The 22,431-nt window shown below is 30.7% G+C and overlaps 2 protein-coding genes across 2 annotated transcripts; both read left to right on the top strand.

Annotated features, from left to right (window-relative positions):
• The first annotated feature begins 84 nt into the window (after positions 1 to 84).
• On the top strand, positions 85 to 4,289 carry LOC133293805 (uncharacterized). The gene is made up of 7 exons (XM_061492405.1): positions 85 to 456; positions 1,367 to 1,477; positions 1,591 to 1,689; positions 1,802 to 1,912; positions 1,996 to 2,299; positions 3,230 to 3,369; positions 3,482 to 4,289. The coding sequence occupies exons 1-7, from the start codon at positions 319 to 321 to the stop codon at positions 4,016 to 4,018; spliced, it is 1,440 nt and encodes a 479-aa protein (XP_061348389.1). The 5' UTR covers positions 85 to 318; the 3' UTR covers positions 4,019 to 4,289.
• Positions 4,290 to 14,994: 10,705 nt separating this feature from the next.
• Positions 14,995 to 18,135, top strand: LOC133293798 (uncharacterized). The gene is made up of 5 exons (XM_061492399.1): positions 14,995 to 15,389; positions 15,505 to 15,542; positions 16,524 to 16,794; positions 17,058 to 17,341; positions 17,589 to 18,135. Exons 1-5 carry the CDS (start codon positions 15,030 to 15,032, stop codon positions 18,028 to 18,030), a joined length of 1,395 nt encoding a protein of 464 aa, XP_061348383.1. The 5' UTR covers positions 14,995 to 15,029; the 3' UTR covers positions 18,031 to 18,135.
• Positions 18,136 to 22,431: the final 4,296 nt, after the last annotated feature.

Below are 22,431 nucleotides of genomic sequence, written 5' to 3'. Positions count from 1 at the left end.
ATTATTAGGGAAGAAAATATTAGGGAAGAAAGATAAAGGAAGAAGGGAAGAAACGAATGGAAAAAGCAAAGCACTAAAGAGCAGTGAAAAGAGAAAGAAAGAAGATTGAGGAGGCGCAAGAGTAGGAAGCGGGGAATGCTGAACGCCAAAGACTCAAGCCGAATATTTAGCTGAAAAAATAAAAAAACACACTTTCTTTCTCTCTCTTCTTTGTCTCCACACTTCAATTCAATCTTGAATTGAACCATTACTCTCTTCCCATTTTTATTTTTTATTTTTTTTCTTGTACCCTTCTCTTTCTTTTCCTTGGAATTCAGCATGAACAGGTCCCAAGATCAACGGTCAAGACCTACCAAGCCAGCCACCATTCATGGTTGTGCCCTTTCTGGGGACCTTGTTGGACTCCAAAGGCTACTTCGAGATAACCCTTCTCTTCTCAATGAGAGAAACCCTGTTGTAAGATCTCATTTATTTTTTATTTCTACCAACTGGGCATCTTAAAAAATATGATCTTTTTTTTATTGGTGGTGTCTGATCTTCTCTAACTTTGAAATATGGATCTTTTATTTTGTTGTGTTTGAGGAAAGTTTATGTTTTTGTTAGTGGGTTGATGTTATTTTTTAATTCTCACTTTCTTGTGAATTGAGGGTTTGGAATTATGTGCATGACATTCAGATCTACTTGGTCAAGACTCGTGATTTGATGGAAGGTTTGTCGATTATCTTATGAAAGAATAGGCTTAGTGGGGTTGTAGGAAAAGATGACAACTTTAGATTAGCTTGATTATTAGTCTAGCTAAATCCTCATTTTTTAGCTATAGTAGTACCTTTTCTCTGTTCAAAATGCAAGCTACAATAAGAGTCAAAAGAAAATTTTGATACAAGCATAGTGCCTTGGGTGTTGAATATGCTAGTCCCAACGGAGATTTCTCCGGAGGGTAAAGCTTACTGGCAAAAAACTTTCGCCCTTTTTTTGGTCTAATTTGGTTGAAGAGGAATTGGGTAGATTTTCAGGGTGAAGACTATATCTTTAGACTTGCACGGGAAAGAATTATTTTTATGGCTTCTCTTTGCTGATCATTTGTATTTGTATTTTTATTTTTTTTGCTTGAAGTTTATGTGACAAATATGTCAGGGGATTGGATGGCATTAATATTATTGTATTGATGATCTTTTTCTCCAATTGCTTACTTCTGGGTTTCTAGTAATAACGTTTTAAAAAAGTGGTGTGTACTTCATTAGTGGGTTTATTGCATGGCTTGGATATATCCTGGCATTTTAATTTCGTATTTTATAGGATTTCGTATGATTTTTATGAAATTTTATTTATGTTATACGCCTGAAGATCTAAGTTGTTTTAAATGCAGATGGCGCAGACACCACTTCATGTTTCTGCTGGTCACAATAGGGCTGAGATAGTTAATTTTCTTCTTGGATGGCAAGGACCAGATAGTGTTGAGATGGAGGCCAAGAATATGGTAGGTACTCCGCAATCTTTTGCTGAAGTTATTGTTTGAGTGTAAACATGTATGATCTATATTCTAGTAAGTGTCTTGTAATCCCAAAAGGTTTCTTTGTATCATTGTTGCAGTATGGAGAAACTCCGTTGCACATGGCAGCAAAGAATGGGTGCAATGAAGCTGCACAGTTACTTCTCGCTAATGGTGCTTTTGTTGAAGCTAGAGCAAATGTGAACTTTCTTGTTACTTCATCTGTCATTTAATTTAGTGTAAACCAAGAAAAGATTCGTTTTTATGCATCATCATCCATGTGAATGTTTGTTCCCGACCTTTTACTTGCAGAATGGTATGACACCTTTACACCTTGCTGTTTGGTACTCACTACGAGCAGAAGAATTCTTAACTGTGAAATCATTGCTTGAATACAATGCAGATTGCAGTGCCAAGGACAATGTAGTAAATTTAATTTCCTGTTTTTATGTTATTTTAACATTTTCAGTGAAATCATAATAAATGCTCAAACCTATGAATTGCAGGAGGGAATGACTCCTTTAAATCATCTTTCCCAAGGCCCTGGAACTGAGAAACTCAGGGAACTACTACTCTGGCATCTTGAAGATCAGAGGAAGAGACGAGCTATTGAAGCATGCAGTGAAACCAAAGCTAAAATGGATGAGCTTGAAAAGGAACTATCAAATATTGTGGGTCTAAATGATCTAAAAATACAACTACGGAAGTGGGCAAAGGGCATGCTTTTGGATGAGAGGCGTAGAGCTCTTGGTCTGCATGTTGGCATGAGAAGATCCCCTCATATGGCCTTTCTTGGCAATCCTGGAACAGGTTATTGGTGACAGATTATTTTTGTAATATAGTGCTCATACTGTCTGCAACAAGTATTGGCAAGATGTCTCATCCTGCACTTAATTTCATTGTTTTCCATTTACCATCCGTGCTAGAAAACTTGTTATTGTTTTTTCATTTTATTGAATTCTCATGTTTCTATTAGGAGGTCTTGGCTCAATCTTCCCTTTGTATATAGACATTTGCATGACCACTCAATAATTGGTATAGGGAAATGTTACTTAGTTCTGAAGTTAATTTATTGCAAGCATCATTGAGTTTTCATGCATCCCTTGGCACCTCACTTATACTAATGCCAAGATTTTTTGAACTTCTATCCTTTTCTCATGACTTCCACAACTAATGCAGCATTACAACCTAAGCGTTTCGCTCCTTATTGGTTTAGATTGATGAAAGTGCACATTCTGATTACGCACTGACGTAATTTTGTTTTTATATAAAAATGAAAATGCAACACCATCAATCTTGACTGCCTTCTTTTTCTTTTCATTCAATTACTTCATGTCATCCCCTACTGAGATTTAGGGCCCGTTTAGATGGGTTTTTTTTTCTTCAAAAGCTGTTTTTTTCTTGAAAAAAAGCACTTTTCAGTTTTAGTTCATGTGGATGTCTGCTTTTAAAAAAGCAGAAGTCACAAAAAAAGCCAAAAAACTACTTTTTCCAGAAGCTAAAAATTTTAACTTCTAAAAAAAGTAGAAGTCAAAAGCCAAATATTTTTTTCAAAAACTAAATATTTTTATAAAAATATAAATAGCTTTAACTTTTGTAAAAAGGACTTCTAAAATAAGGAAGAGATAAAAGTTATTTTTTTTAAAAGGGGAAACAAACGGGCTCTTATTACTTGTATTTTTTGTGTTTTGTCTTTTTAATATCATGTACATTTGCTAAGTTGACTTCTGTTTTTGATAGGCAAAACTATGGTAGCGCGGATCCTCGGAAGATTACTCCATATGGTGGGAATTCTACCTACAGATAAAGTGACAGAAGTTCAAAGGACTGATTTAGTTGGTGAATTTGTTGGTCATACTGGTCCAAAAACCCGGAGGAAGGTATGTTGTTGGCTTTGGAATACTCCTCCTTCTACATGTGCTTTAGCTTTTAGAAACCTAACATGATTGTGTTGCTTAACAAGTGAGTTCAAACTTCAAACATTGTATACAGATCAAGGAAGCAGAAGGTGGAATTCTTTTTGTTGATGAAGCTTATAGACTGATACCAATGCAGAAGTCAGATGATAAGGACTATGGTTTGGAAGCCTTGGAGGAGATTATGTCAGTCATGGACAGTGGAAAAATTGTAGTAATATTTTCTGGGTATGACGAACCAATGAAACGAGTAATTGCTTCTAATGAAGGTTTTTGTAGACGAGTGACCAAGTTTTTTCATTTTAATGATTTCAATTCAAAAGAACTAGCGGAAATCATTCACATTAAGATGAATAATTTAGGAGAAGATAGTTTGCTATATGGATTCAAGTTGCATCCCAGTTGCAGTATAGAAGCTTTAGGGGCATTGATAGAAAGGGAAACAACAGAAAAGCAGCGTAATGAGACAAATGGTGGTTTGGTAGATACCATGTTGGTTAATGCTAGAGAAAATTTGGACCTAAGGCTCAGCTTTGACTGTATAGATACAGAAGAACTTCTAACCATCACACTGGTAGATTTAGAAGCAGGTCTTCGGATATTATCACAGTAATCATTCTTTGGCAATGTGTTAGATATTTTGGAGAGATTCATTTCAGCTTCCCTCAGTGTTCACCATTGAATATATTTGCATGTTTGCAACTGCACAATGAGGAGCTTGTCATGAATAAGTTTGCCACAGTAGGTGGATCCTTTTATGGGATTTTTTTTTTTGTTTTTGTTTTTATTAATTGATAATGTTATTATATAGGTTACATTGATGCACTTTTCTTTATTTATTTTTTATGTCTTTCATTGTATTCTTTGTATGTTATTCATTATTGTAGGGCAGTAATAAATCTACCATTTTGTGACTGTCCGAAAATATTTCCATTATTATTAACCATTAACGGTTTGTTATTATATAGACATTTCCTGTTTTTTTTTTTTTTTCTATACCTATGTATGATATACTGAATGACTGTTGGATTTTATTTAAATATTTTCTGAATAATGAGAGTTTATCAAGCTTTTGGTGTTTGAATATTGGTTTCATTTATTTTTTTTAAACGACTTTGCACGGGACTGAAGGTTAAATTTTATTGTAAATTATTTTAAAAAAAAATTAACTGTAAATTGATTTTGTTTTTAGAATAATATTCCATATGTTCTCACGTGGATACTTTTTACGAGTGGTTCACCTGTTACTTTATTTTTTATTGTATCATTTAAAGAAAGACGAACACAACTCTCTTATATGTAGAATTTGGATGTCTTCCTACAAATTAATATTTATATGTATTTTTCTTAACATGACAAGTTGATCTAAAATTCTCATGAAAAGATTGAAATATTCTTTGTCAACTTGCACAAACTGCTGACAGAAGTTATGGAATTCATGTAATAAGACAAGACATTCAGTAATACTTAATGATGGAAATAAACTGAATGTATTATATTCTCCACTGAATAAGCAAATTCCTCTATGCATAATATTCTATATTTTCTTGTTAAACCCGTTCAATTTAAAAGTTGAAGTAGTTTAAACGGTTAAGTGATTGTTTCAATCACACAATAATTTATTGAACTTGAAGAAATAATAAATTTTGTGCTAATAAATTTTATAATATTTAATTATTATTTTTTTAATAAGGTGAGGAATTTTATTTTTTTGGAAAAATAAATAAAAGAAAACAGAAAAACAAAACTAGCTACACAGCCTTGGCCACACCACGTCACCCACTTTTTAACTATATTTTCTCAGAAGAAAAAAAGAAAACAAAAGAAAACTACATTGCAGAATCTACCTCCGCAACTTGAAGCATAACCCGAAATATGTCATCCACTTTTCTCTTGAACATTTTACCCTTACTCAAGGAAACCTTGTACCCGAAGGCTTTGTTTGGGAGTTGGTTTTAGGAGGGAAAGGAAAGAAAATGAAGGGTTTTAGTAAGCCCTTTTCTTGTTTGTGAGTTTATAAAAAAGAGGGGAAGAGTTTGGGGATTTTTACTAAATCTTCCCAAACTCTCCTTCTTCTTAAAATTAAAGTTCTCCAACTTTGGAGGGTTTTAGGGAAAATATATTAAAAATTACTTATCTACCCTTAGCATTAAAATATTAAAACTATATAATTGTGAATCATTTTTAAATGCGATATTATTAGAAAAGTCTCAAATATAGACGGAATTTATTGACGAAAAATATTTCGTCAAAAATAGTGATGAAATTTTTGATGAAAATCATATACGTCAAAAAATTTCCGTCAAAACTAAAGACAAAATTAGAGACGGAACCAGATTTTGCCATACTCACTAACATAAATTTTGTACGGAAAAAAAATATTCAGTCAAAATTATTGATAGAATCTAAATTCCGTCGAAACTTTTAACGAAAATATTTCCGTCCAAAATTTTGATGAAACACATTTTCATCGAAAAGTTTTGATGTAAAACAATTACGTCAAAAAAATTTATGAAAAATATTTCCATCAAAATTTGTGACTAAAAATATTTATATAAAAAAATTTGACGGAAATTTTTTTTTGTCAAAATTATTTACGGAATCTAAATTTTGCCAAAATATTTCACAAAAAACATATTCATTGAAATTTTTGACGCAAAATATTTCCATTCAAATTTTCAACGAAACACATTTTTATCGAAAATTGTTGACGAAAAAAAATTTCATCAAAATTCTTAACAGAATTTAAATTTCACCAAAAAATTTCAACGGAAACATTTTTGTTAAAGTTTTTGGCAAAAAAAATTTCTATCAAAATTTTTAACGAAACACATTTTCATAGAAAATTTTCGACAAAAAATATTTTCGTCAAGATTTTTGATAAAAACTATTTCCGTCAAGATTTTCAACGGAACGCATTTCTGTCAAAAAATTTTTGACAGAAAATATTTCCGTAAAAAACTTTGACGAAAAATATTTCGACAAAAAATATTGACGGAAAAAATATTCTGTTAAAACATTTTACAAAATCTAAATTTCGTCGAAGTTTCGAATGAAATATTTACCTCAAAATTTATAACTAAACAATTTCTGTTGAAATTTTCGTCAGAACACATTTCCATCGAAATTTTGAACGAAAAACGTTCTGTCAAAATTTTTTACGGAATTCTTTCTTCGTTTAACACATTTGATGGAAACTAAATTTCGTCGAAAATTTTGATAGAAAATTTATTTTTGTAAAAATTTTCATCGGTTGAAAAATTCCGTCGCTTTTTGACGAAAAAAATTAATTTTGTGATAAAAATTTCATCGTTTGCAACGTAGAAATTTCATTGAATATATGATCTTTTTTGGTGTTGTGAAAAGTACATACATGATTTTGTTACAAATTTTAAATTTAATTTAATTTTTAAATATAATAATTATATTAATTTAAAAGAGAGAGTAAAATCGTAAAAATATCTCATTAACCCTCAATTTCTTTCCTTTATCATTTTTTTAACTCCCAAATAAGGGAATACCCTTCAATTTTCTTCCCTCCCTCACCCTTGGATCCCCTTCTTTTCCCTCCCCTCCAAACTCCCCTGCACCAGAGTCTTTTCTTCTACGCCAATATTAATGGATTCCAACATGATAGATAAAAGACCATTGCTGTCTCCTTCTTTCTTAAAATTAATGGACATGTCCATGACAGTAGAAATAAAAAAATAAAAAAAATAAAACCCATTATATTTTAAAAAAATTTGTGCACGGGGGTAGCAATTCATGTTATTGCCCCCACATAAAAATTGTATACTTCCCTTATGCGCAGCTAGATGCATATCTCTATCACGCGACTACTTATAATTAAAATTAGATCACATAATAAATTCACAACGGTTGAAATAGAGGTAATTTTTCATGTTATAGAAGATAAATTTATTTCATATATATAGGGAAAAATATTTCTACAATAACTTTAGATAAAGTTGTCTACAACTGTCCCTTTTTCACTATGTACGACCGATCGTACTTAGTTATAACAATAAAGTTGTTTTTTTTTTCTCTTTCCTCAGACATTGTCGGCTGACGTGGCGGAGAGAGAAAATGCAATTTTAATGTACGACCGGTCGTACTTAGTGAAATAGGGTAGTTGTAGACAACCTTATCTAAAGTGGCTGCATAAATGTTTTCCCCATACATATATATATATATATATATATATATATATATATATATATATATATATATATATATATATGAGGCATGATCATTTGACACCGGTGTCAAATTTAAAGTTTGACACCTCATCTGAGAGCAGTTAGATCAAAAAAGATCAATGGTGTCACATGCTTACAAATTAGAGTCGTTGATCTTTTTTGATCTAATGGCTCTCAGATGAGGTGTCAAACTTTAAATCTGACACTAGTGTCAAAGGATCCTACCTCTATATGAGGCATGATCCTTTGACACCGGTGTCAAATTTAAAGTTTGACACCTCATCTGAGAGCCGTTAGATCAAAAAAAGATCAATAGTGTCACATGCTTACAAATTAGAGTCGTTGATCTTTTTTGATCTAATGGCTCTCATATGAGGTGTCAAACTTTAAATTTGACACTAATGTCAAAGGATCCTACCTCTATACGAGACATGATCCTTTGACACTGGTGTCAAATTTAAAGTTTGACACCGATGTCAAATTTAAAGTTCGACACCTTATCTGAGAGTCGTTAGATCAAAAAAGATCAATGGTGTTACATGCTTACAAATTAGAGTTGTTGATCTAATGGCTCACAGATGAGGTATCAAACTTTAAATTTGACACTAGTGTCAAAAAATCCTATCTCTATATGAGGCATGATCCTTTGACACCGGTGTCAAATTTAAAGTTTGACACCTCATCTGAGAGCCGTGAGATCAAAAAAGATCAATGATGTCACATGCTTACAACTAATTTAATCACCGTTGATTTTCGTCAATCTAACGGTTATAATTTTTAAGAATTAATAATTAAGTAATAAGTACAACCCAATAATTTCCAATAAAGTATACCGTTAGATTGACGGAAATCAACGATGATTAAGTTGATAGTAAGGGTGGCAAACATTTTTTGTGGTAAGTATATCCTTCCCTGTATATATATATGGGAAAAAAGTATCTAATGTTACTTTAGATAACTTTATCTAATGTTCATCGAAATGACGTCGTTTTGGGATTGAAAAATTAAAAAATTAGAATGATAAAGACTATTATAACCCTGAAATAAATTAAAATTACAAAAATACCATGATTTCCGCCCAAAACGATGTCGTTTCGATGAAAATTAGATAAAGTTATCTAAAGTAACTTTAGAAAAAACAAACCCTATATATATATATATATACAGAAAAATATTTCTGCAGTTAATGCAGATAAGTTATCTGCATTTACTTCCAAAACGACGTAGTTTTGAGATTGAAAAATTAGAAAATTATAAGACTATAATAGCCCTGGAAAAAATTTAAATTACAAAAACACCATGATTTTTGCCCCAAAACGACGTCGTATTGGGCTTACTACAGATAACTCATATGCAGTAACTGCAGAAAAAGTGAACCTACATATATATATATATATATATATATATATATATATATATATATATTTATATATATAAGTATTTGATACCCATATGGACTCATGTAAGAAGAAAGAGAAAATATAGGCCACAGACATTTTTATGTCGGGATATTCACAATCTGGATTAGATCGATTTTAGAAGCAAAAATCATCTGATTTAATCGATTTAGTTTGGAATTTTTTTCAAATCCGATCCAATTCAATCCAATTTTATTCGATTTGGATTGGATTAGTTTTCGATTTTTTTAAAAGTCTAAAATTTGTATGATGATTATGATGCAAATAACATATCTTTTATATGTATTGACTTTGTAAAGTTTGTATAATGGTTACTATGCAATCTAGAAGTATTAGTAAACGATAACTATAAAGAAAGATCTTAAACTTGGTTTGGTTCTAATTATTTATTTGAGATGAGTCAGTTCTTGGTATTCCTACAAACTTTAACTATTTGATGTAGTTATGACAATAATTCAGAGTAGGGACTTAATCACAAAAATCCACTTTATTTATGTAAATGTGATAGAAATTTTTTATTTTATTTTTTTGCAAAAAAAATAAAAAATTAAACCCATTATATTTAAAAAAAAAGTTTGAGCACAGGGGTAGCAATTCATGTCATTGCCCCCACATAAAAAGTTTGTATAATTTTTAATATAGTACAACAAAAAGTCAATAAATTTGGTTTCAAGTATCTATCACTTATTGGATAAGAAGGAAAATTAGACAATAACAAAATAAGAAAAAATAATCTCAATTACTAATAGAGAGATCTTAAAACAATTTTTAATTTCAAATTTTGGCTCATAAGTTATATAGTAGTATCACATTCATGTAAAAATTATAAAATTAAATAAAAACAAATCATTAACTCAATTCAAATGCTATATTTATATAGCAAAAACTTCATGATTTTGTAGTATCATATCCAAAAGTTGAAATCACCATGACCGTAGTAACAAAAACTTGCTAGAATGTACCAATAAATTTTGTTAGGTTTAGCTGTTGGGTTAATGTGTTTTTGGGTTTAGAATTTTTTAGACTATGAGGAATAGGCCCAAGTAGGTAGAGAGAATTAATATATTGGATCGATTTGGATAGAATCGGTTTTCACCAACCAAACTGGAAATTGATCCAATCCAATTAAGATTTGATATTTTTTATTTTTTATTTTTCAGTTTTCGGTTATCGAATTTTTGGTTCGATCACCGTAATTTGAATTGATTTGGATATGTTGATGAATACCCCTATTTTTATATATGTATAGAAGATAACTTTATCTCATTAAATCATGTTCTCTTTAAATATGTTGAATTAAATATTCATATAATACATATCATATTTATAAACTATTATTTAATTTTTTATTAGTATATATCAAATTTAAAATAACATACACTTTTGAAATATATAAAAATAACAACTATTTTAATAAGATAAAAATCACATTTTATATGAAATTATACTTTCAGTAGCTACTAAATGAGTAGAAAATTCAAGTCATATGCTCCTATAATAATTTTTTTTAATATTTCAGTTTTTACTATAATTTTTTTTTATCATATTTACATAAAAAAATGAATCATATTATAAAAAAATATATATAAGTGATATAAATCCACTCACTTTTCCATAGGTGTGTGAGTAAAATTTATTCACCAATAAAAGCAAAATGCAAAAGAGATTACAAATCTCGTATTAGAGAAGACTTGTTATCTCATTTTTTAAATATAAAATATGTAGGGCTCATTTTTTAAAAGTAAATAAATAAATATTAACATAATTTTTAATGAATGAGTAGGAGGATTATGATCTTCTCGATCTAATATAGAAAAACAATACAACAATGGTGAACACAAAATTTTCTTATACAAATGAACGTAGAGGTGAGTGTTACTGTGTTAGTAAGGAACAGTGATCAAGATTACCAAAAAAAAAAAAACAGTGATCAAAGTATTATTTTTTGACAAATTTTTTACTCAAATATCACGTGAAGAGTACTTTTTATCATAAAGTCATGCCACAGAACGTAATTTGTTATGATAAGTAACAAACTTCATCATCTATTTTTTTTTTTTTTGTAAATATCATCTATTATTTTTTATCATAAGTGCGCTGTTACTAGTAACAGACTTCGTCTCAACAATTTTTATTTTTTTTGCAAAAATGTGATACATATCATAAGATTATTAATTCGCTATTAATCATAACGAATTACGTGTTAGTATTAAATGTTATCTGTAATAACCCAAGGCAGCAGGGTCGGTTTTCGGTGACTGGAAAAATAAAAAATAAAATAAAAGTCTTCTGGTTATCCAAAGACCCTCTAATCTACTTTATCTTTGTTTGTGCCTGCAGAGCGTTGAAGAATAATGGTGTTAACTTCAATTTCAATAATCTCTTGTTCGTCTTCATTTCCTTCTGATTCTCCTTCTACTTCCACTCCACTGCCACCAGAATCAGAGCCTTCACTCCTTCAAACTCAAACCGAACCCTTTTTGTTGGGTTAAAAAAAAGACCACTTTCAAATGTACTCCTCAGAGCCTCTTCTTCTTCTTATGGTTCCATCCAAGAAGAACAAGGTGGGTCACCGGAGCAGTTCCTTCAGAACAATTCCATTGCCGATTTCATGCGGTTCAAGCGTGGTGTCGATGGTGGCAGTGGCGAATTGCAGACAGCTCTTGTGGCAGTGTCGACGAAGCTTTGGTGATAAAAATAACTGAATAGATGGGTGCTAGGGATATCGTAGATATAAAAATTAGACGGAAAAAAATATTAGGGGAAAAGGAGAATGATTGAAGCGCATGTGAGAAGTTAGGTTAAGAAAAAAAGGAGGGATAAGGGAAGAATAAGATAAAGATTAGGAAATAAGAGATAATTTGAAAATAAGATTTTGATTTGTTAATTCATTGATTCCTCTCGTGATTAATGGACTATTTATTTATAGATCAAGTAAAATATCCAATAACATAATTTGAAATGAAATAACTAATTCTGCTAATGAGATAAGATCAGACAAACTTAAAACTAATTAAAATAAAAGATAAATTAAATATAATTTGAATTTTAAATTACAATTGCTACAGATATTGTGGATATGGATGGAATCATGGAATAATAACCAGAACTCCAGCATCAGGAAAAATTTCCGCAATTGCAACTACAAAGGAAGCAAGGATATGCTGAACGTTTAGATTGGCCCGTCATTACAAGCACTTGACATCATGTCTCCAAGCTAATGTTTTGATTGACCCGTACTTGGACTATTAACCCAGTGATTTGAATTTCATATCTTTGTTTTACATTTACGATCTTCTACAAAAACAAGGGTGGATTGGATTGAGATTCCAAAGGATTTTAATAGATTATTTTTGGATAAAAAAATTCGTTGATATTCGGTTAGAATTTTAATGGATTGAAAAAAGTATTTGATTAGATTTTAAATGATTATTTTAGAATCCGTCCAAATACGTTGATATTCAATTAGGATTTTAAACAATGGAATAATTGGTGTTGAACCTTAAATTTGGAGCTCTTCTATTATTCATCCTAGCATTTGTCTCTAGATTTAGTTATGGCATCATTGTGTGAGGATGAAGTGTTTCACATATTCTCGTGGCTTCCCGCAAAATCAGTTTGCAAATTAAAGTCTATTTGCACCTCCTTCTTATATTGCGGAATCTACCTCCACAACTTGAAGCATAACCCGAAATATATATGTCACCCACTTTTCTCTTGAACATTTTACCCGGAATCTACCTCTTGCTAATGGATGCACATATTTTTATAGTGAATTTTTTTCACCAAATTTACATGAACAATATAACTTGATAAAATACATGATATATATCATGCAAAATATAAGATTAATATATCATGCAAAATATAAGATTAATATATATAATTTTTATTGGTTATTAGTGCAAGCTAAAATGATATATTTATGTCCATTAAATCAATAATAATTATAAATAAAAATAAAATTATTTTAATTGAATGATAATTAAATATAGAGTAAATAGATATTTGTCCCTAAAAATTTATTGTTTTAAAGTTTTTGGTCCCTCAAAGAAAATTTATGTTAATTTCAAATATTTAGCTGTCTATTCATGTTAATTTCCCCCATTTAATTATAATTAGCCTATTAATTGTTAGTGGAATGACTGAGTTGGTATGCTAAACTCCAATAAGGAGTTTAATTTGGCCCATCCACGAATCTCACCGTACCATAGTCCAATAAGATAAATTGGTAAGAAATATCCATTGAAATATCTACACATATTCACCAAAAAACTTGGTTCACAGCCAAACCTGACTAAAATATCAACACATCTTTAAATATTGTTGAATTAAAATGACAATGTAATTTAAATTAAATTAATTATATATACTTTTATTTATCACAAACAAAAAATATTTAGTTCAACCTTGGTATTTCTCAAAATTGAGCCACTTAAGTTTTTTTCTTCTTCTTGATATAGAATTAGTATGAGTTCGAGATAACACCGCCTCTTATGTTAGTTTGAGGTTCGAATGAAAAAATTTCGAATCATATTTGAGTTTAATGCTTCTATTTTTCCTGCTAATGTGAGTGGGTTTCGTTATAAAGGGAAGAAATTTTTTTAATCAAATCCACTTATTTTTTGGGTTTTTTTTTTACCATTTTATCCTTCATTAATTAATTAATAATCATTTTATCCCTTATTCAAAACTATTTACCAATCTGCCCCTCTTTAATCGATTAACTTGAAGATTTAATCGATTAAATGGTTAAAACTGACAAAAATAGTTGATTTAAAGATTTAATCGATTAAATCTTTAACTTAATCGATTAAATCTTCTTGGGATAGATAATAATGAGTACATGTATTCAAATGCAATAAAAATTCACTTCTTGATTGACGTCCGATTTCTCCATCTGAACAAAAACTTTAGACCCATCCCTTTGAACACTAGGCTTCCTAAACGATGAACTAGGCTTTTCAGCTTTTTCACCCTTTTGTTCCTCATTAATTATTTAATAATTATTTTGTCATTTATTGTAAATTATTTACCAATCTGCCCCTCTTTAATCGATTAAGCCAAAAATTTAATTGATTAAATGGTCAAATGAAAATTTAATCAACTTAATCGATTAAATCTTCCTCTTTATCAGAAGAACAACCTTATGCATGGGAGATTTAGTCGATTAAATAGGGAGATTTAATCGACTAAATCTTCAAGTCAATGATTTTTGCCTATTTTGATCATTTAATCGATTAAATTTTTGGCTTAATCGATTAAAGAGGGGCAGATTAGTAGATAGTTCTAAATAAGGGACAAAATGATTATTAAATAATTAATGAGGGACAAAAGGATGAAAAAGCCAGGCTTTTTCTGAAATCCTTTTAAGAAAAAAGAGGACTTTTTCCACTTCCTGATGACAAAACTTGATCCATGTAATGTGCGAAAAGAAGCACCAATACCCATATGGATTACAAATCTCTATAACATTACACAATCACTTTTTCTACAACATAATTCTTATAAAACTTATTATTTTTTAACAAATTTTTCATTTAAATGCCACGTGAACAGTACTTCTTACCAGACAGTCACATGACGTAATTCGCTATGACATGTAGCAAATTTTGTCGCCTATGATTTCGTGACACGTGACTACATTACGTACCAAATTCTCTATTATTAGTAGCGAATTTCGTCTAATCATTTTTTTCTTTAAAAATGTTTCACGTATCACAAAATCATTAACAAACACAATTCACTATCAGTCATAGCAATTTATGTTATGTGATAAGCTAATAATAAATATTATTCACATGATATTTGGATAAAAAATTTATCCAATAGCGATGTTACCCATAGTATTAACTATTAACTGTAATAACCCAGAGCAGCAGGGTCGGTTTTCGGTGACCGGAAAAAATATAAAATAAAAAATAAAAAAAATAAAAGTTTTCTGGTTATCCAAACACCCTCTAATCTACTTTATCTTTGTTTGTGCCTGCAGAGGCGTTGAAGAATAATGGTGTTAACTTCAATTTCAATAATCTCTTGTTCGTCTTCATTTCCTTCTGATTCTCCTTCTACTTCCACTGCCACCAGAATCAGAGCCTTCACTTCTTCAAACTCAAACCGAACCCTTTTTGTTGGGTTAAAAAAACGACCACTTTCAAATGTACTCCTCAGAGCCTCTTCTTCTTCTTCTTACGGTTCCATCCAAGAAGAACAAGGTGGGTCACCGGAGCAGTTCCTTCAGAACAATTCCATTGCCGATTTCATGCGGTTCAAGCGTGGTGTCGATGGTGGCAGTGGCGAATTGCAGACAGCTCTTGTGAGCTATAGGAAAAAGTTCCCTTGGTCCCTTTTGAATCCTTTCCTTCAGGTCACTTTAAAGTTTGTTTCTTTCTTGTTTTTTCTCAAATGGGTTTCTGTTTTTTTTTTTTTTTTAATTACCATTATTTATTTTTTATGTTCTGTTGTTTCTTATGGTGTTGTAGGTTGACTTGGTTTCAACAATTCACATTGCTGATGAAGAGTATGTATTGTATTTCTAGGCTTTTTTTTTTTTTTCTTTTCGTATTTTGGATTTGGTAGTTCTCAGAAGCAACTTAATTATGCTGGCAGTGTTAGTTGTTGGAGGGTGAAGAAATGGGAAAAAAAAAGGAAGTGAAAAAATTCATGGGGTTCTGTTGGTGATGAAGAACTAGGGAAAGTCTTTTTGGGGAACAGGTGGGATGTTGGAGACTGAAGTTCTGAGATGAACAAGGATAATATGTCACAACCAAAGTTGTACATTAGTAGTTTTATGAGGATGCTTTTACATATATGTGCAGGTTTGGAAAACCACTGGCTTGCAGCCCTTGTGATTTTGGACAAGGTCAATGACATTAAATATTAATTATTGAATTCCTACATTTGGTTAGGATTTGTCAATGTGAACTTCCATTGATATTATTGATGATGATGGGTGGGGCTTATGTAAATGGTTTGTTTAATGATGTTGCTGGATAGTATTTGGCTTGCAGTCCTTGTGGTTTTGGACAAGGTCAATGACATTAAGTGTTAAATGATTAAATTCAAACTTTTGGTTAGGATTTGACAATGTGAACTTCCTTTGATATTGTTGGACGTGATCAAAGGGGTATATATAAATGGTTTGTTAAATGATGTTGCTGATTAGTATTTTCCCACCCAAAATATGATAGTTCATAATAAAATGGATGAACACAATTAATATCATTACATTCAATTGCAATGGGAAGAGAGAGAGATTGATATAAGCTGTACCTTTGGTATGTTTTGCTAAACCGCACCCCAAACTAATGATAACACACTAGCTTTTGTGAAGTCATTAGTAAAATCGCTTTTCTAGTTTTGAACATTCTTTAAGATTTTGTTTTGATAAGTACAAGTGCTTTTCGTTGCACTGACTTCATTTTTTTTATTTGTTTCTTTTACGTTTTATATTGAAGCAGAAATAACTTTTAGTTTGGATGATCCTAATTTATATAAGCAGGTATTTTCTAGCTCTCCAAAAGGAACTTGAATCCTATGATTGTGTCCTTTATGAAATGGTAGCTAGCAAGGAAATTTTAGAGAGTAGAAGAAACCCTACTGCTACAACAAGGTTAAAAGGTTCACGCACCAGGGGTTTTAACATTTTGGGATGCATCCAAAGACAGATGGCTCGCATTCTTATGCTTGATTTTCAATTAGACTGTCTCAGTTACCAGTCTGCGAATTGGTACCATGCAGATCTTGATTATGAGACCTTCAAATTACTTCAGGTTTTAAACTGCTAATTTTTCTGGCTTAATTCAATGTGGTGGGGTATTCTGACTAAAACAACTGGAGATTTGCAGTTCTTTCAAGCCAATATATGATTCCATACATTGCATTTAGTGTCATTTGATGGCTTATATGTAGCAACTTAATGATCATCATTTGGAAACCATCAAATATATGAATGACTTCCACTGAAATTTGAGCGCTTGCACTTTAATTATTTTAATTGTTCCGATCTAACTTTATTTTGCCTCATTTATTTCAGCTTGAAAAAGGTGAAAGCCTCTTTTCTTTTGCCAGAGATATGACTCTTAGATCTACAAAGGCAATATTGGAGCCTACTATTCCAGAAGATCTTGACCCATGGAGATCCAAGCTTTTATGGGCTTCACGTGTACTTCCCATGCCACTTGTTGGTCTTCTTATCATTGGAAGCGTTTGTGCAGATGTGGGAAGTCAAGCATCAGATTATCCTGAAATAGAGGCATTGTCAAGGCTTGATTTGGGTGCTGCAATGAAGGTCTTCCTTGCAAAGAGATTAACATCCGAGTAAGTTTCTGTCATTTATTTCTTTTAATCCATCCCTCTTTCTTTTTCATTTTAGTCCCCTAGAAATTTATACAAACTCATGTTCCTGTAGGTTTTTGAGTCATGAGCATACTCTTTACCTTGTCATTTGAAAGTTTAGTACAGGACATGCACTTGTAGAGATTTCATTAACATAAACCATATTAATTTTCTTGTGTTGAGTCACTATTATCAACTTGGGTATTGATGATAAAATATTGTTGTAAAGGTTCACACAGCTGACAGCAGATGTAGAAGAGGAATCTGTTATAATTGGTGAGAGAAATAGAGTTGCCATAGAGACACTCAGAACTGTAATGGAGAAGGGATACAATAGGATTGCAATACTTTATGGGGGTGGCCACATGCCAGATCTTGGGAGAAGATTGAGGGAGGAGTTTGATTTAGTTCCATCAAGTGTGCAGTGGATAACAGCTTGGTCCATAAGGAAAAGGGACCTAAATACTAGTTCATTTCCATTTCTGAAAACAATGGCAAGAGCCTCAGGTTGGCCATTGAACCGCTATCAGACACTGGCATTGCTCATCTTTTCATCAGTCTTAGCATTGGATCTGTGGTTTTGGGAGCTCTTGTTTGGCACTGCAGTGGATTGGGTCTCTGAAGTGGGCTCAGAACTTCTTCAGTATGTTGATAATTCACAGGTGATGTGATCATTGAACTCAGAAAATTCATACTAGTTACTAAGTAGGATGAAGAAATCTTGCATGTGTCAGTGTAAATATGAAAAGCTTTATTAACAAATATAAAATTCCACCTGTTATTCATTATTCAATGAACTTTAGCCGCTAAACATCTGTTTCATTGGCTACATATTTAAGTAATGACTATTGCACGTGACTCGTACCATCCTCGTGTAACAAGTCACGTGCATGATGTCGGAGTGGTCCACTATGTAAGACAAGAAGATATGATTGCAATATAAATTGAGTAGAATAATAGCAACGATTTAACGTTTCCTTGCCATAAAAATTTCAAATTTATACTTAAGAAAGCACATGTTATGTAGCATAAGCAAATCGTGCTATGAAATATGAACCACATGATTTGCTACCCTGTTAGGCTGGAACAGTAATGTGAACTATTAAGTGTGAAGTGTGAACTTGATTCTTTTTTATAGGCTTTGTATTGTACCGAGTGAGTGCTATGACTTATGAGTAGTAATTCACCATGCTCTCTAGAATGGAGTGGTCCACACCAAGCTTGTCTAATTATATTGCATGATGTTGGAGTGGTCCACTATGTTGATTCGGTTCACATTTTGACATTCTAGCTTAAGTAACTAACAATGAGTCCATCATTCACTATGATAATTGAATTAATCGTATTCGACCTTTCTAATTTAAAGGCTGAGATGTCAAAATATAATTACAATCTTATATGGTGTTCCAAGAACAAGCCATAAATTTTCCTTTGGCTGGTTACTATGACAAGTGTTTTTTTTTTTATAATTTAAAACCAGGACAGCCTTTAAACTAGTAAAGGAAGAGGTTCAAGATTTCTTTGATTTAACTGAGGTCGAATTAAAAGTTATATATATATATATATATATATATATATATATATATATATATATATATATAATCGTGGAAAGAAACACAGAAATGTTAACGTGATTAAATTCATCTATGAGGAAAAATTCAATACATTACAAATGTGCACAAAATTATGATCATGAAATGATAAAACATCTAACAATTTAGAAAATCGAAAATCCAGAAGTTAAGAATAAAGTATATGGAATAGTAACTGTTGTCATATGAATATACGAAAATATATTATTATATATAATTTTTTGTACATATGTTTATAAACATTTTATTTATAATATATAAATATAAAATATATATGATAATAAAAATATTTATGCTTAACTTGCACATGATAATAAAATATAACATAATTAAGAATTTTGCTAACATTTTTTTTAAGAGTACAAGTTAAGAATAAAATAATGTCATTTTGGGATTTGGAAGAAAAAAAATAAAAAAAAACTTTTAGAAAAATTCATGTTACAAGAAAGAAATAAAATTCTCAAAATATTTTATATTTGTTTTAAATCCTAAAACGACATTGATGTAAAATAATAGGAGATAATTTTTCTTCTTGTTACAAGAGAAACACTTTTTCCCTTTTTATTTGATATTTTTATTTTTGACATTTCAACCTATATCCTAATAATAAATTTTTTTGTTTGAACAACTATCACTGATATGTTGAGGATTCATGTTCAACGCTCAGCCATCGAATTTACAGCTATGTGTATAAATTATCATTCTTATTCTTATTATTATTATTGGTCATTGTAGTGTCTACTGTCTAGTATGTATCTAAGTTGATCTAGCCTGGTCATTCATGCCAAATTGCCAACTTAGGCAATCCGCCTTGTTTGGAATTATTGAAATAATTGATTTGAATTAATTTAAAACGTATTTTATTGTTTTTCAATTTCATACATGGAACCAACCGCGGACGCACGTTAGTGCTAGTGTCTGCACTTGCAGACACAAAATTGGAGAATATTTTTTTGTCACATGAGATGGGTACTTCAAGTCAAGTAAAAAGAAAAAGAAAAAAAAAAAGAAATAAGAAGATTAAAGAAAAAAAAGTAAAAATATGTCCAACCTAACCAATCCCTACAATTAAAAGTTTAAAGCTTAAACCCTAGCTCATTGCTTCGGTTTTTTTTTTTTTTTTATATATAAACCTTATTAGCTCCAAATCTTAATAAACATAACATTCATGAAATTCAATCTTCATCAAGTGACAGAGAATCTCACGTCATTTTTCACGTTTTTTGTGTGAAACAAAAGTGGCCAATTTTGGATCAAATAGACATCGACGAATGTGAGTTTTTGATCGATTAACTCTTATAATTATACTATATTTTACAAATGTCTTTTTGTGGTGTTTTTTTTTTAATTATCATTATCTATTATTTCTTTAAAACTTTGGTTGATTTACTAAAACTTTACTTTTGTAGTGGAAGCAAAAATTGAATCATGATCATGATCTTTAAAATAAAAAATAAAAAATTTGTACAGACATAAAGAAAATATCATGGGTCCGCCACTGATGGAACTCATTATAAAATAATCTAGGTTACTTCGACAATCAATTTCCTGGTTTGAAATGCAATATTAAAGTTGAATAAATGTTTTCTATTTTAATAGATTTACTTTTTTTTTAGAAAATATATTTACTTTATTATCTTTACTTAAAATAGGTAAAGTAGTTAATATATTAACGATTAAATTGTTAATTTAAAGAATTAAAATAATCCAAATCAATTCAAATTTATATATATATACAACTACATTAAAATGGATTTCAAAATTAAATACATTCTTATTTTATAAATTTCGTGATTCTAATCAAACTCACATGAACCTTTTTTTTTTTCCTTAAGTGGCACACTCATATCAACTGTTATGAGGCTAAAAACCTTTTTTTTTAAGTGGCAAAAGAATTCTGAAAACAAAGATTTGGTCCTTGATTTTCACACTTGTGTGCTAATAGATCTGACAATAATGGACCTAAGCAACTCACGGCTATCTTAAAGAGGTACGTTTTACTATTTTATTTATTTTTTGTATACGAGGTACCCTTTATTCATTTATCGAATATGTAGATTGATGTTATAAATTCTATTATAACAATCCTGGAAAAAGATTTGAACTTGTGAAACTAGTTGTTGGGTACTTGGCGTTGAGTGACAATGATAATTATGGCAGCTAGTACTAGAGGAACTCCTTTTAGTCATTATGTTTAACAGTAACAAACAAAACATAAATAATTTTTTTTTTTTTTTTTTTTTTGGCTCAGCCTCATGCCCCTTTTCAGTTTTTCTTCTTGTATTATTACAAGTGACAACGTGATTAATAACTTGAATTTCTCTATTTACTTGGGCTAACAGCCTGTAATTTTTATTTATTTTTATATATCTAAATTCACGTTTGGATCTATATATTTTTATTTTTCTGAGAAATATCTGAAACTGCTTTTGTCCTTATGAAATTAACTGGTCCCCGTTCAAAGGAATAATCCTAGTTGCCTCTTGACCTTGTTAACAAAATATAAAAAACATAATAGGAGAAAATTTAAACTTCCTTTGAATACCTCAATGGCTAGTCTATGATTTTGTATAGGGATATTTCTTGGAATGCATGTGGTAGTCAGATATATTATACATGTCGTATTTATAAAGCCAGTTAAATAATTAACTATGGAGAATTATTGAATATGATGGAAAAAGCTGGTCGGAGTAGGACACCCTTGTCCCTCTATTTTCAAGGAATCATGCATGTGTTGGGCGTGTGAGATATACGATATGACGTGTATTCAAAAAATCATAAATATTGGTCAGAAGTTGGACCTAGGGTTATTATTATTATTTTTTGATACATATGTAGGACCTAGTGTTCAAGTTAATCACGTTAAGATTTAAAAAAAAATGTACAAATTAACATCTCTAGAAAATCCTAATGAGAATGACATTGATTGAGGCTTTATTTAAGCTTCAACGGCGTTTGATATTTTAAACTTGTAAGAAGGATTTGTAGAACACTCATTGCTTCTATATAGGACAAGCGGTAATAGAAGTAACATAGTTGACAGGCTTCCTTTTTGTTGAATTAGTATTGTGTGTAATATAAAACCAAAGGAATATCCCTTCATAGATCTGTGTTTACATTAAATTAAAGTTTGTCTTCACCTCGTCCTCTATATGAAACAGAAAGGATATTACTCTTACAGAACCAAATATTCGTTTTTTGCTTTCCACTTCTTCTTTTTTTATTTTCTGAAATTTTATATATTATATCCAACTTTCAACAATTATAAACAAAAATCTTATCCCTAATAGTTGGTGTTGTTGCCGTATAATCTAGAGATTACTTGTATACACAAGACCGTCTACCATACACTATCTACATAGAATTGAAGCTTTATAGCACTATTTTTTTTTTAAACTGAGCCTACTTATCTCTTTGAGGCGAATCAGAACCTCGGTATCTCCACAGGTTCGACTCTTTGAACCGCCCATGAGACTAATC

The sequence above is a fragment of the Gastrolobium bilobum genome, unplaced genomic scaffold (genome assembly GCF_033153095.1).
Source record: "Gastrolobium bilobum isolate Gb01-03AN ecotype WA unplaced genomic scaffold, APGP_CSIRO_Gbil_v1 utg68430, whole genome shotgun sequence".
In the NCBI taxonomy this organism is placed as follows: Eukaryota; Viridiplantae; Streptophyta; class Magnoliopsida; order Fabales; family Fabaceae; genus Gastrolobium; species Gastrolobium bilobum.
This window is presented reverse-complemented; position numbering and strand designations above follow the sequence as displayed.

Excerpts from the sequence above, each read along its gene's own strand:
- LOC133293805 (XM_061492405.1), top strand. The coding sequence starts at position 319 with ATGAACAGGTCCCAAGATCAACGGTCAAGACCTACCAAGCCAGCCACC. Across the intron at positions 1,478-1,590 it reads AGATGGAGGCCAAGAATATG|TATGGAGAAACTCCGTTGCA; the intron begins GTAGGTACTCCG and ends TCATTGTTGCAG. Across the intron at positions 3,370-3,481 it reads GTCCAAAAACCCGGAGGAAG|ATCAAGGAAGCAGAAGGTGG; the intron begins GTATGTTGTTGG and ends CATTGTATACAG.
- LOC133293798 (XM_061492399.1), top strand. The coding sequence starts at position 15,030 with ATGGTGTTAACTTCAATTTCAATAATCTCTTGTTCGTCTTCATTTCCT. Across the intron at positions 15,543-16,523 it reads ATTCACATTGCTGATGAAGA|GTATTTTCTAGCTCTCCAAA; the intron begins GTATGTATTGTA and ends TTATATAAGCAG. Across the intron at positions 16,795-17,057 it reads AGACCTTCAAATTACTTCAG|CTTGAAAAAGGTGAAAGCCT; the intron begins GTTTTAAACTGC and ends CATTTATTTCAG.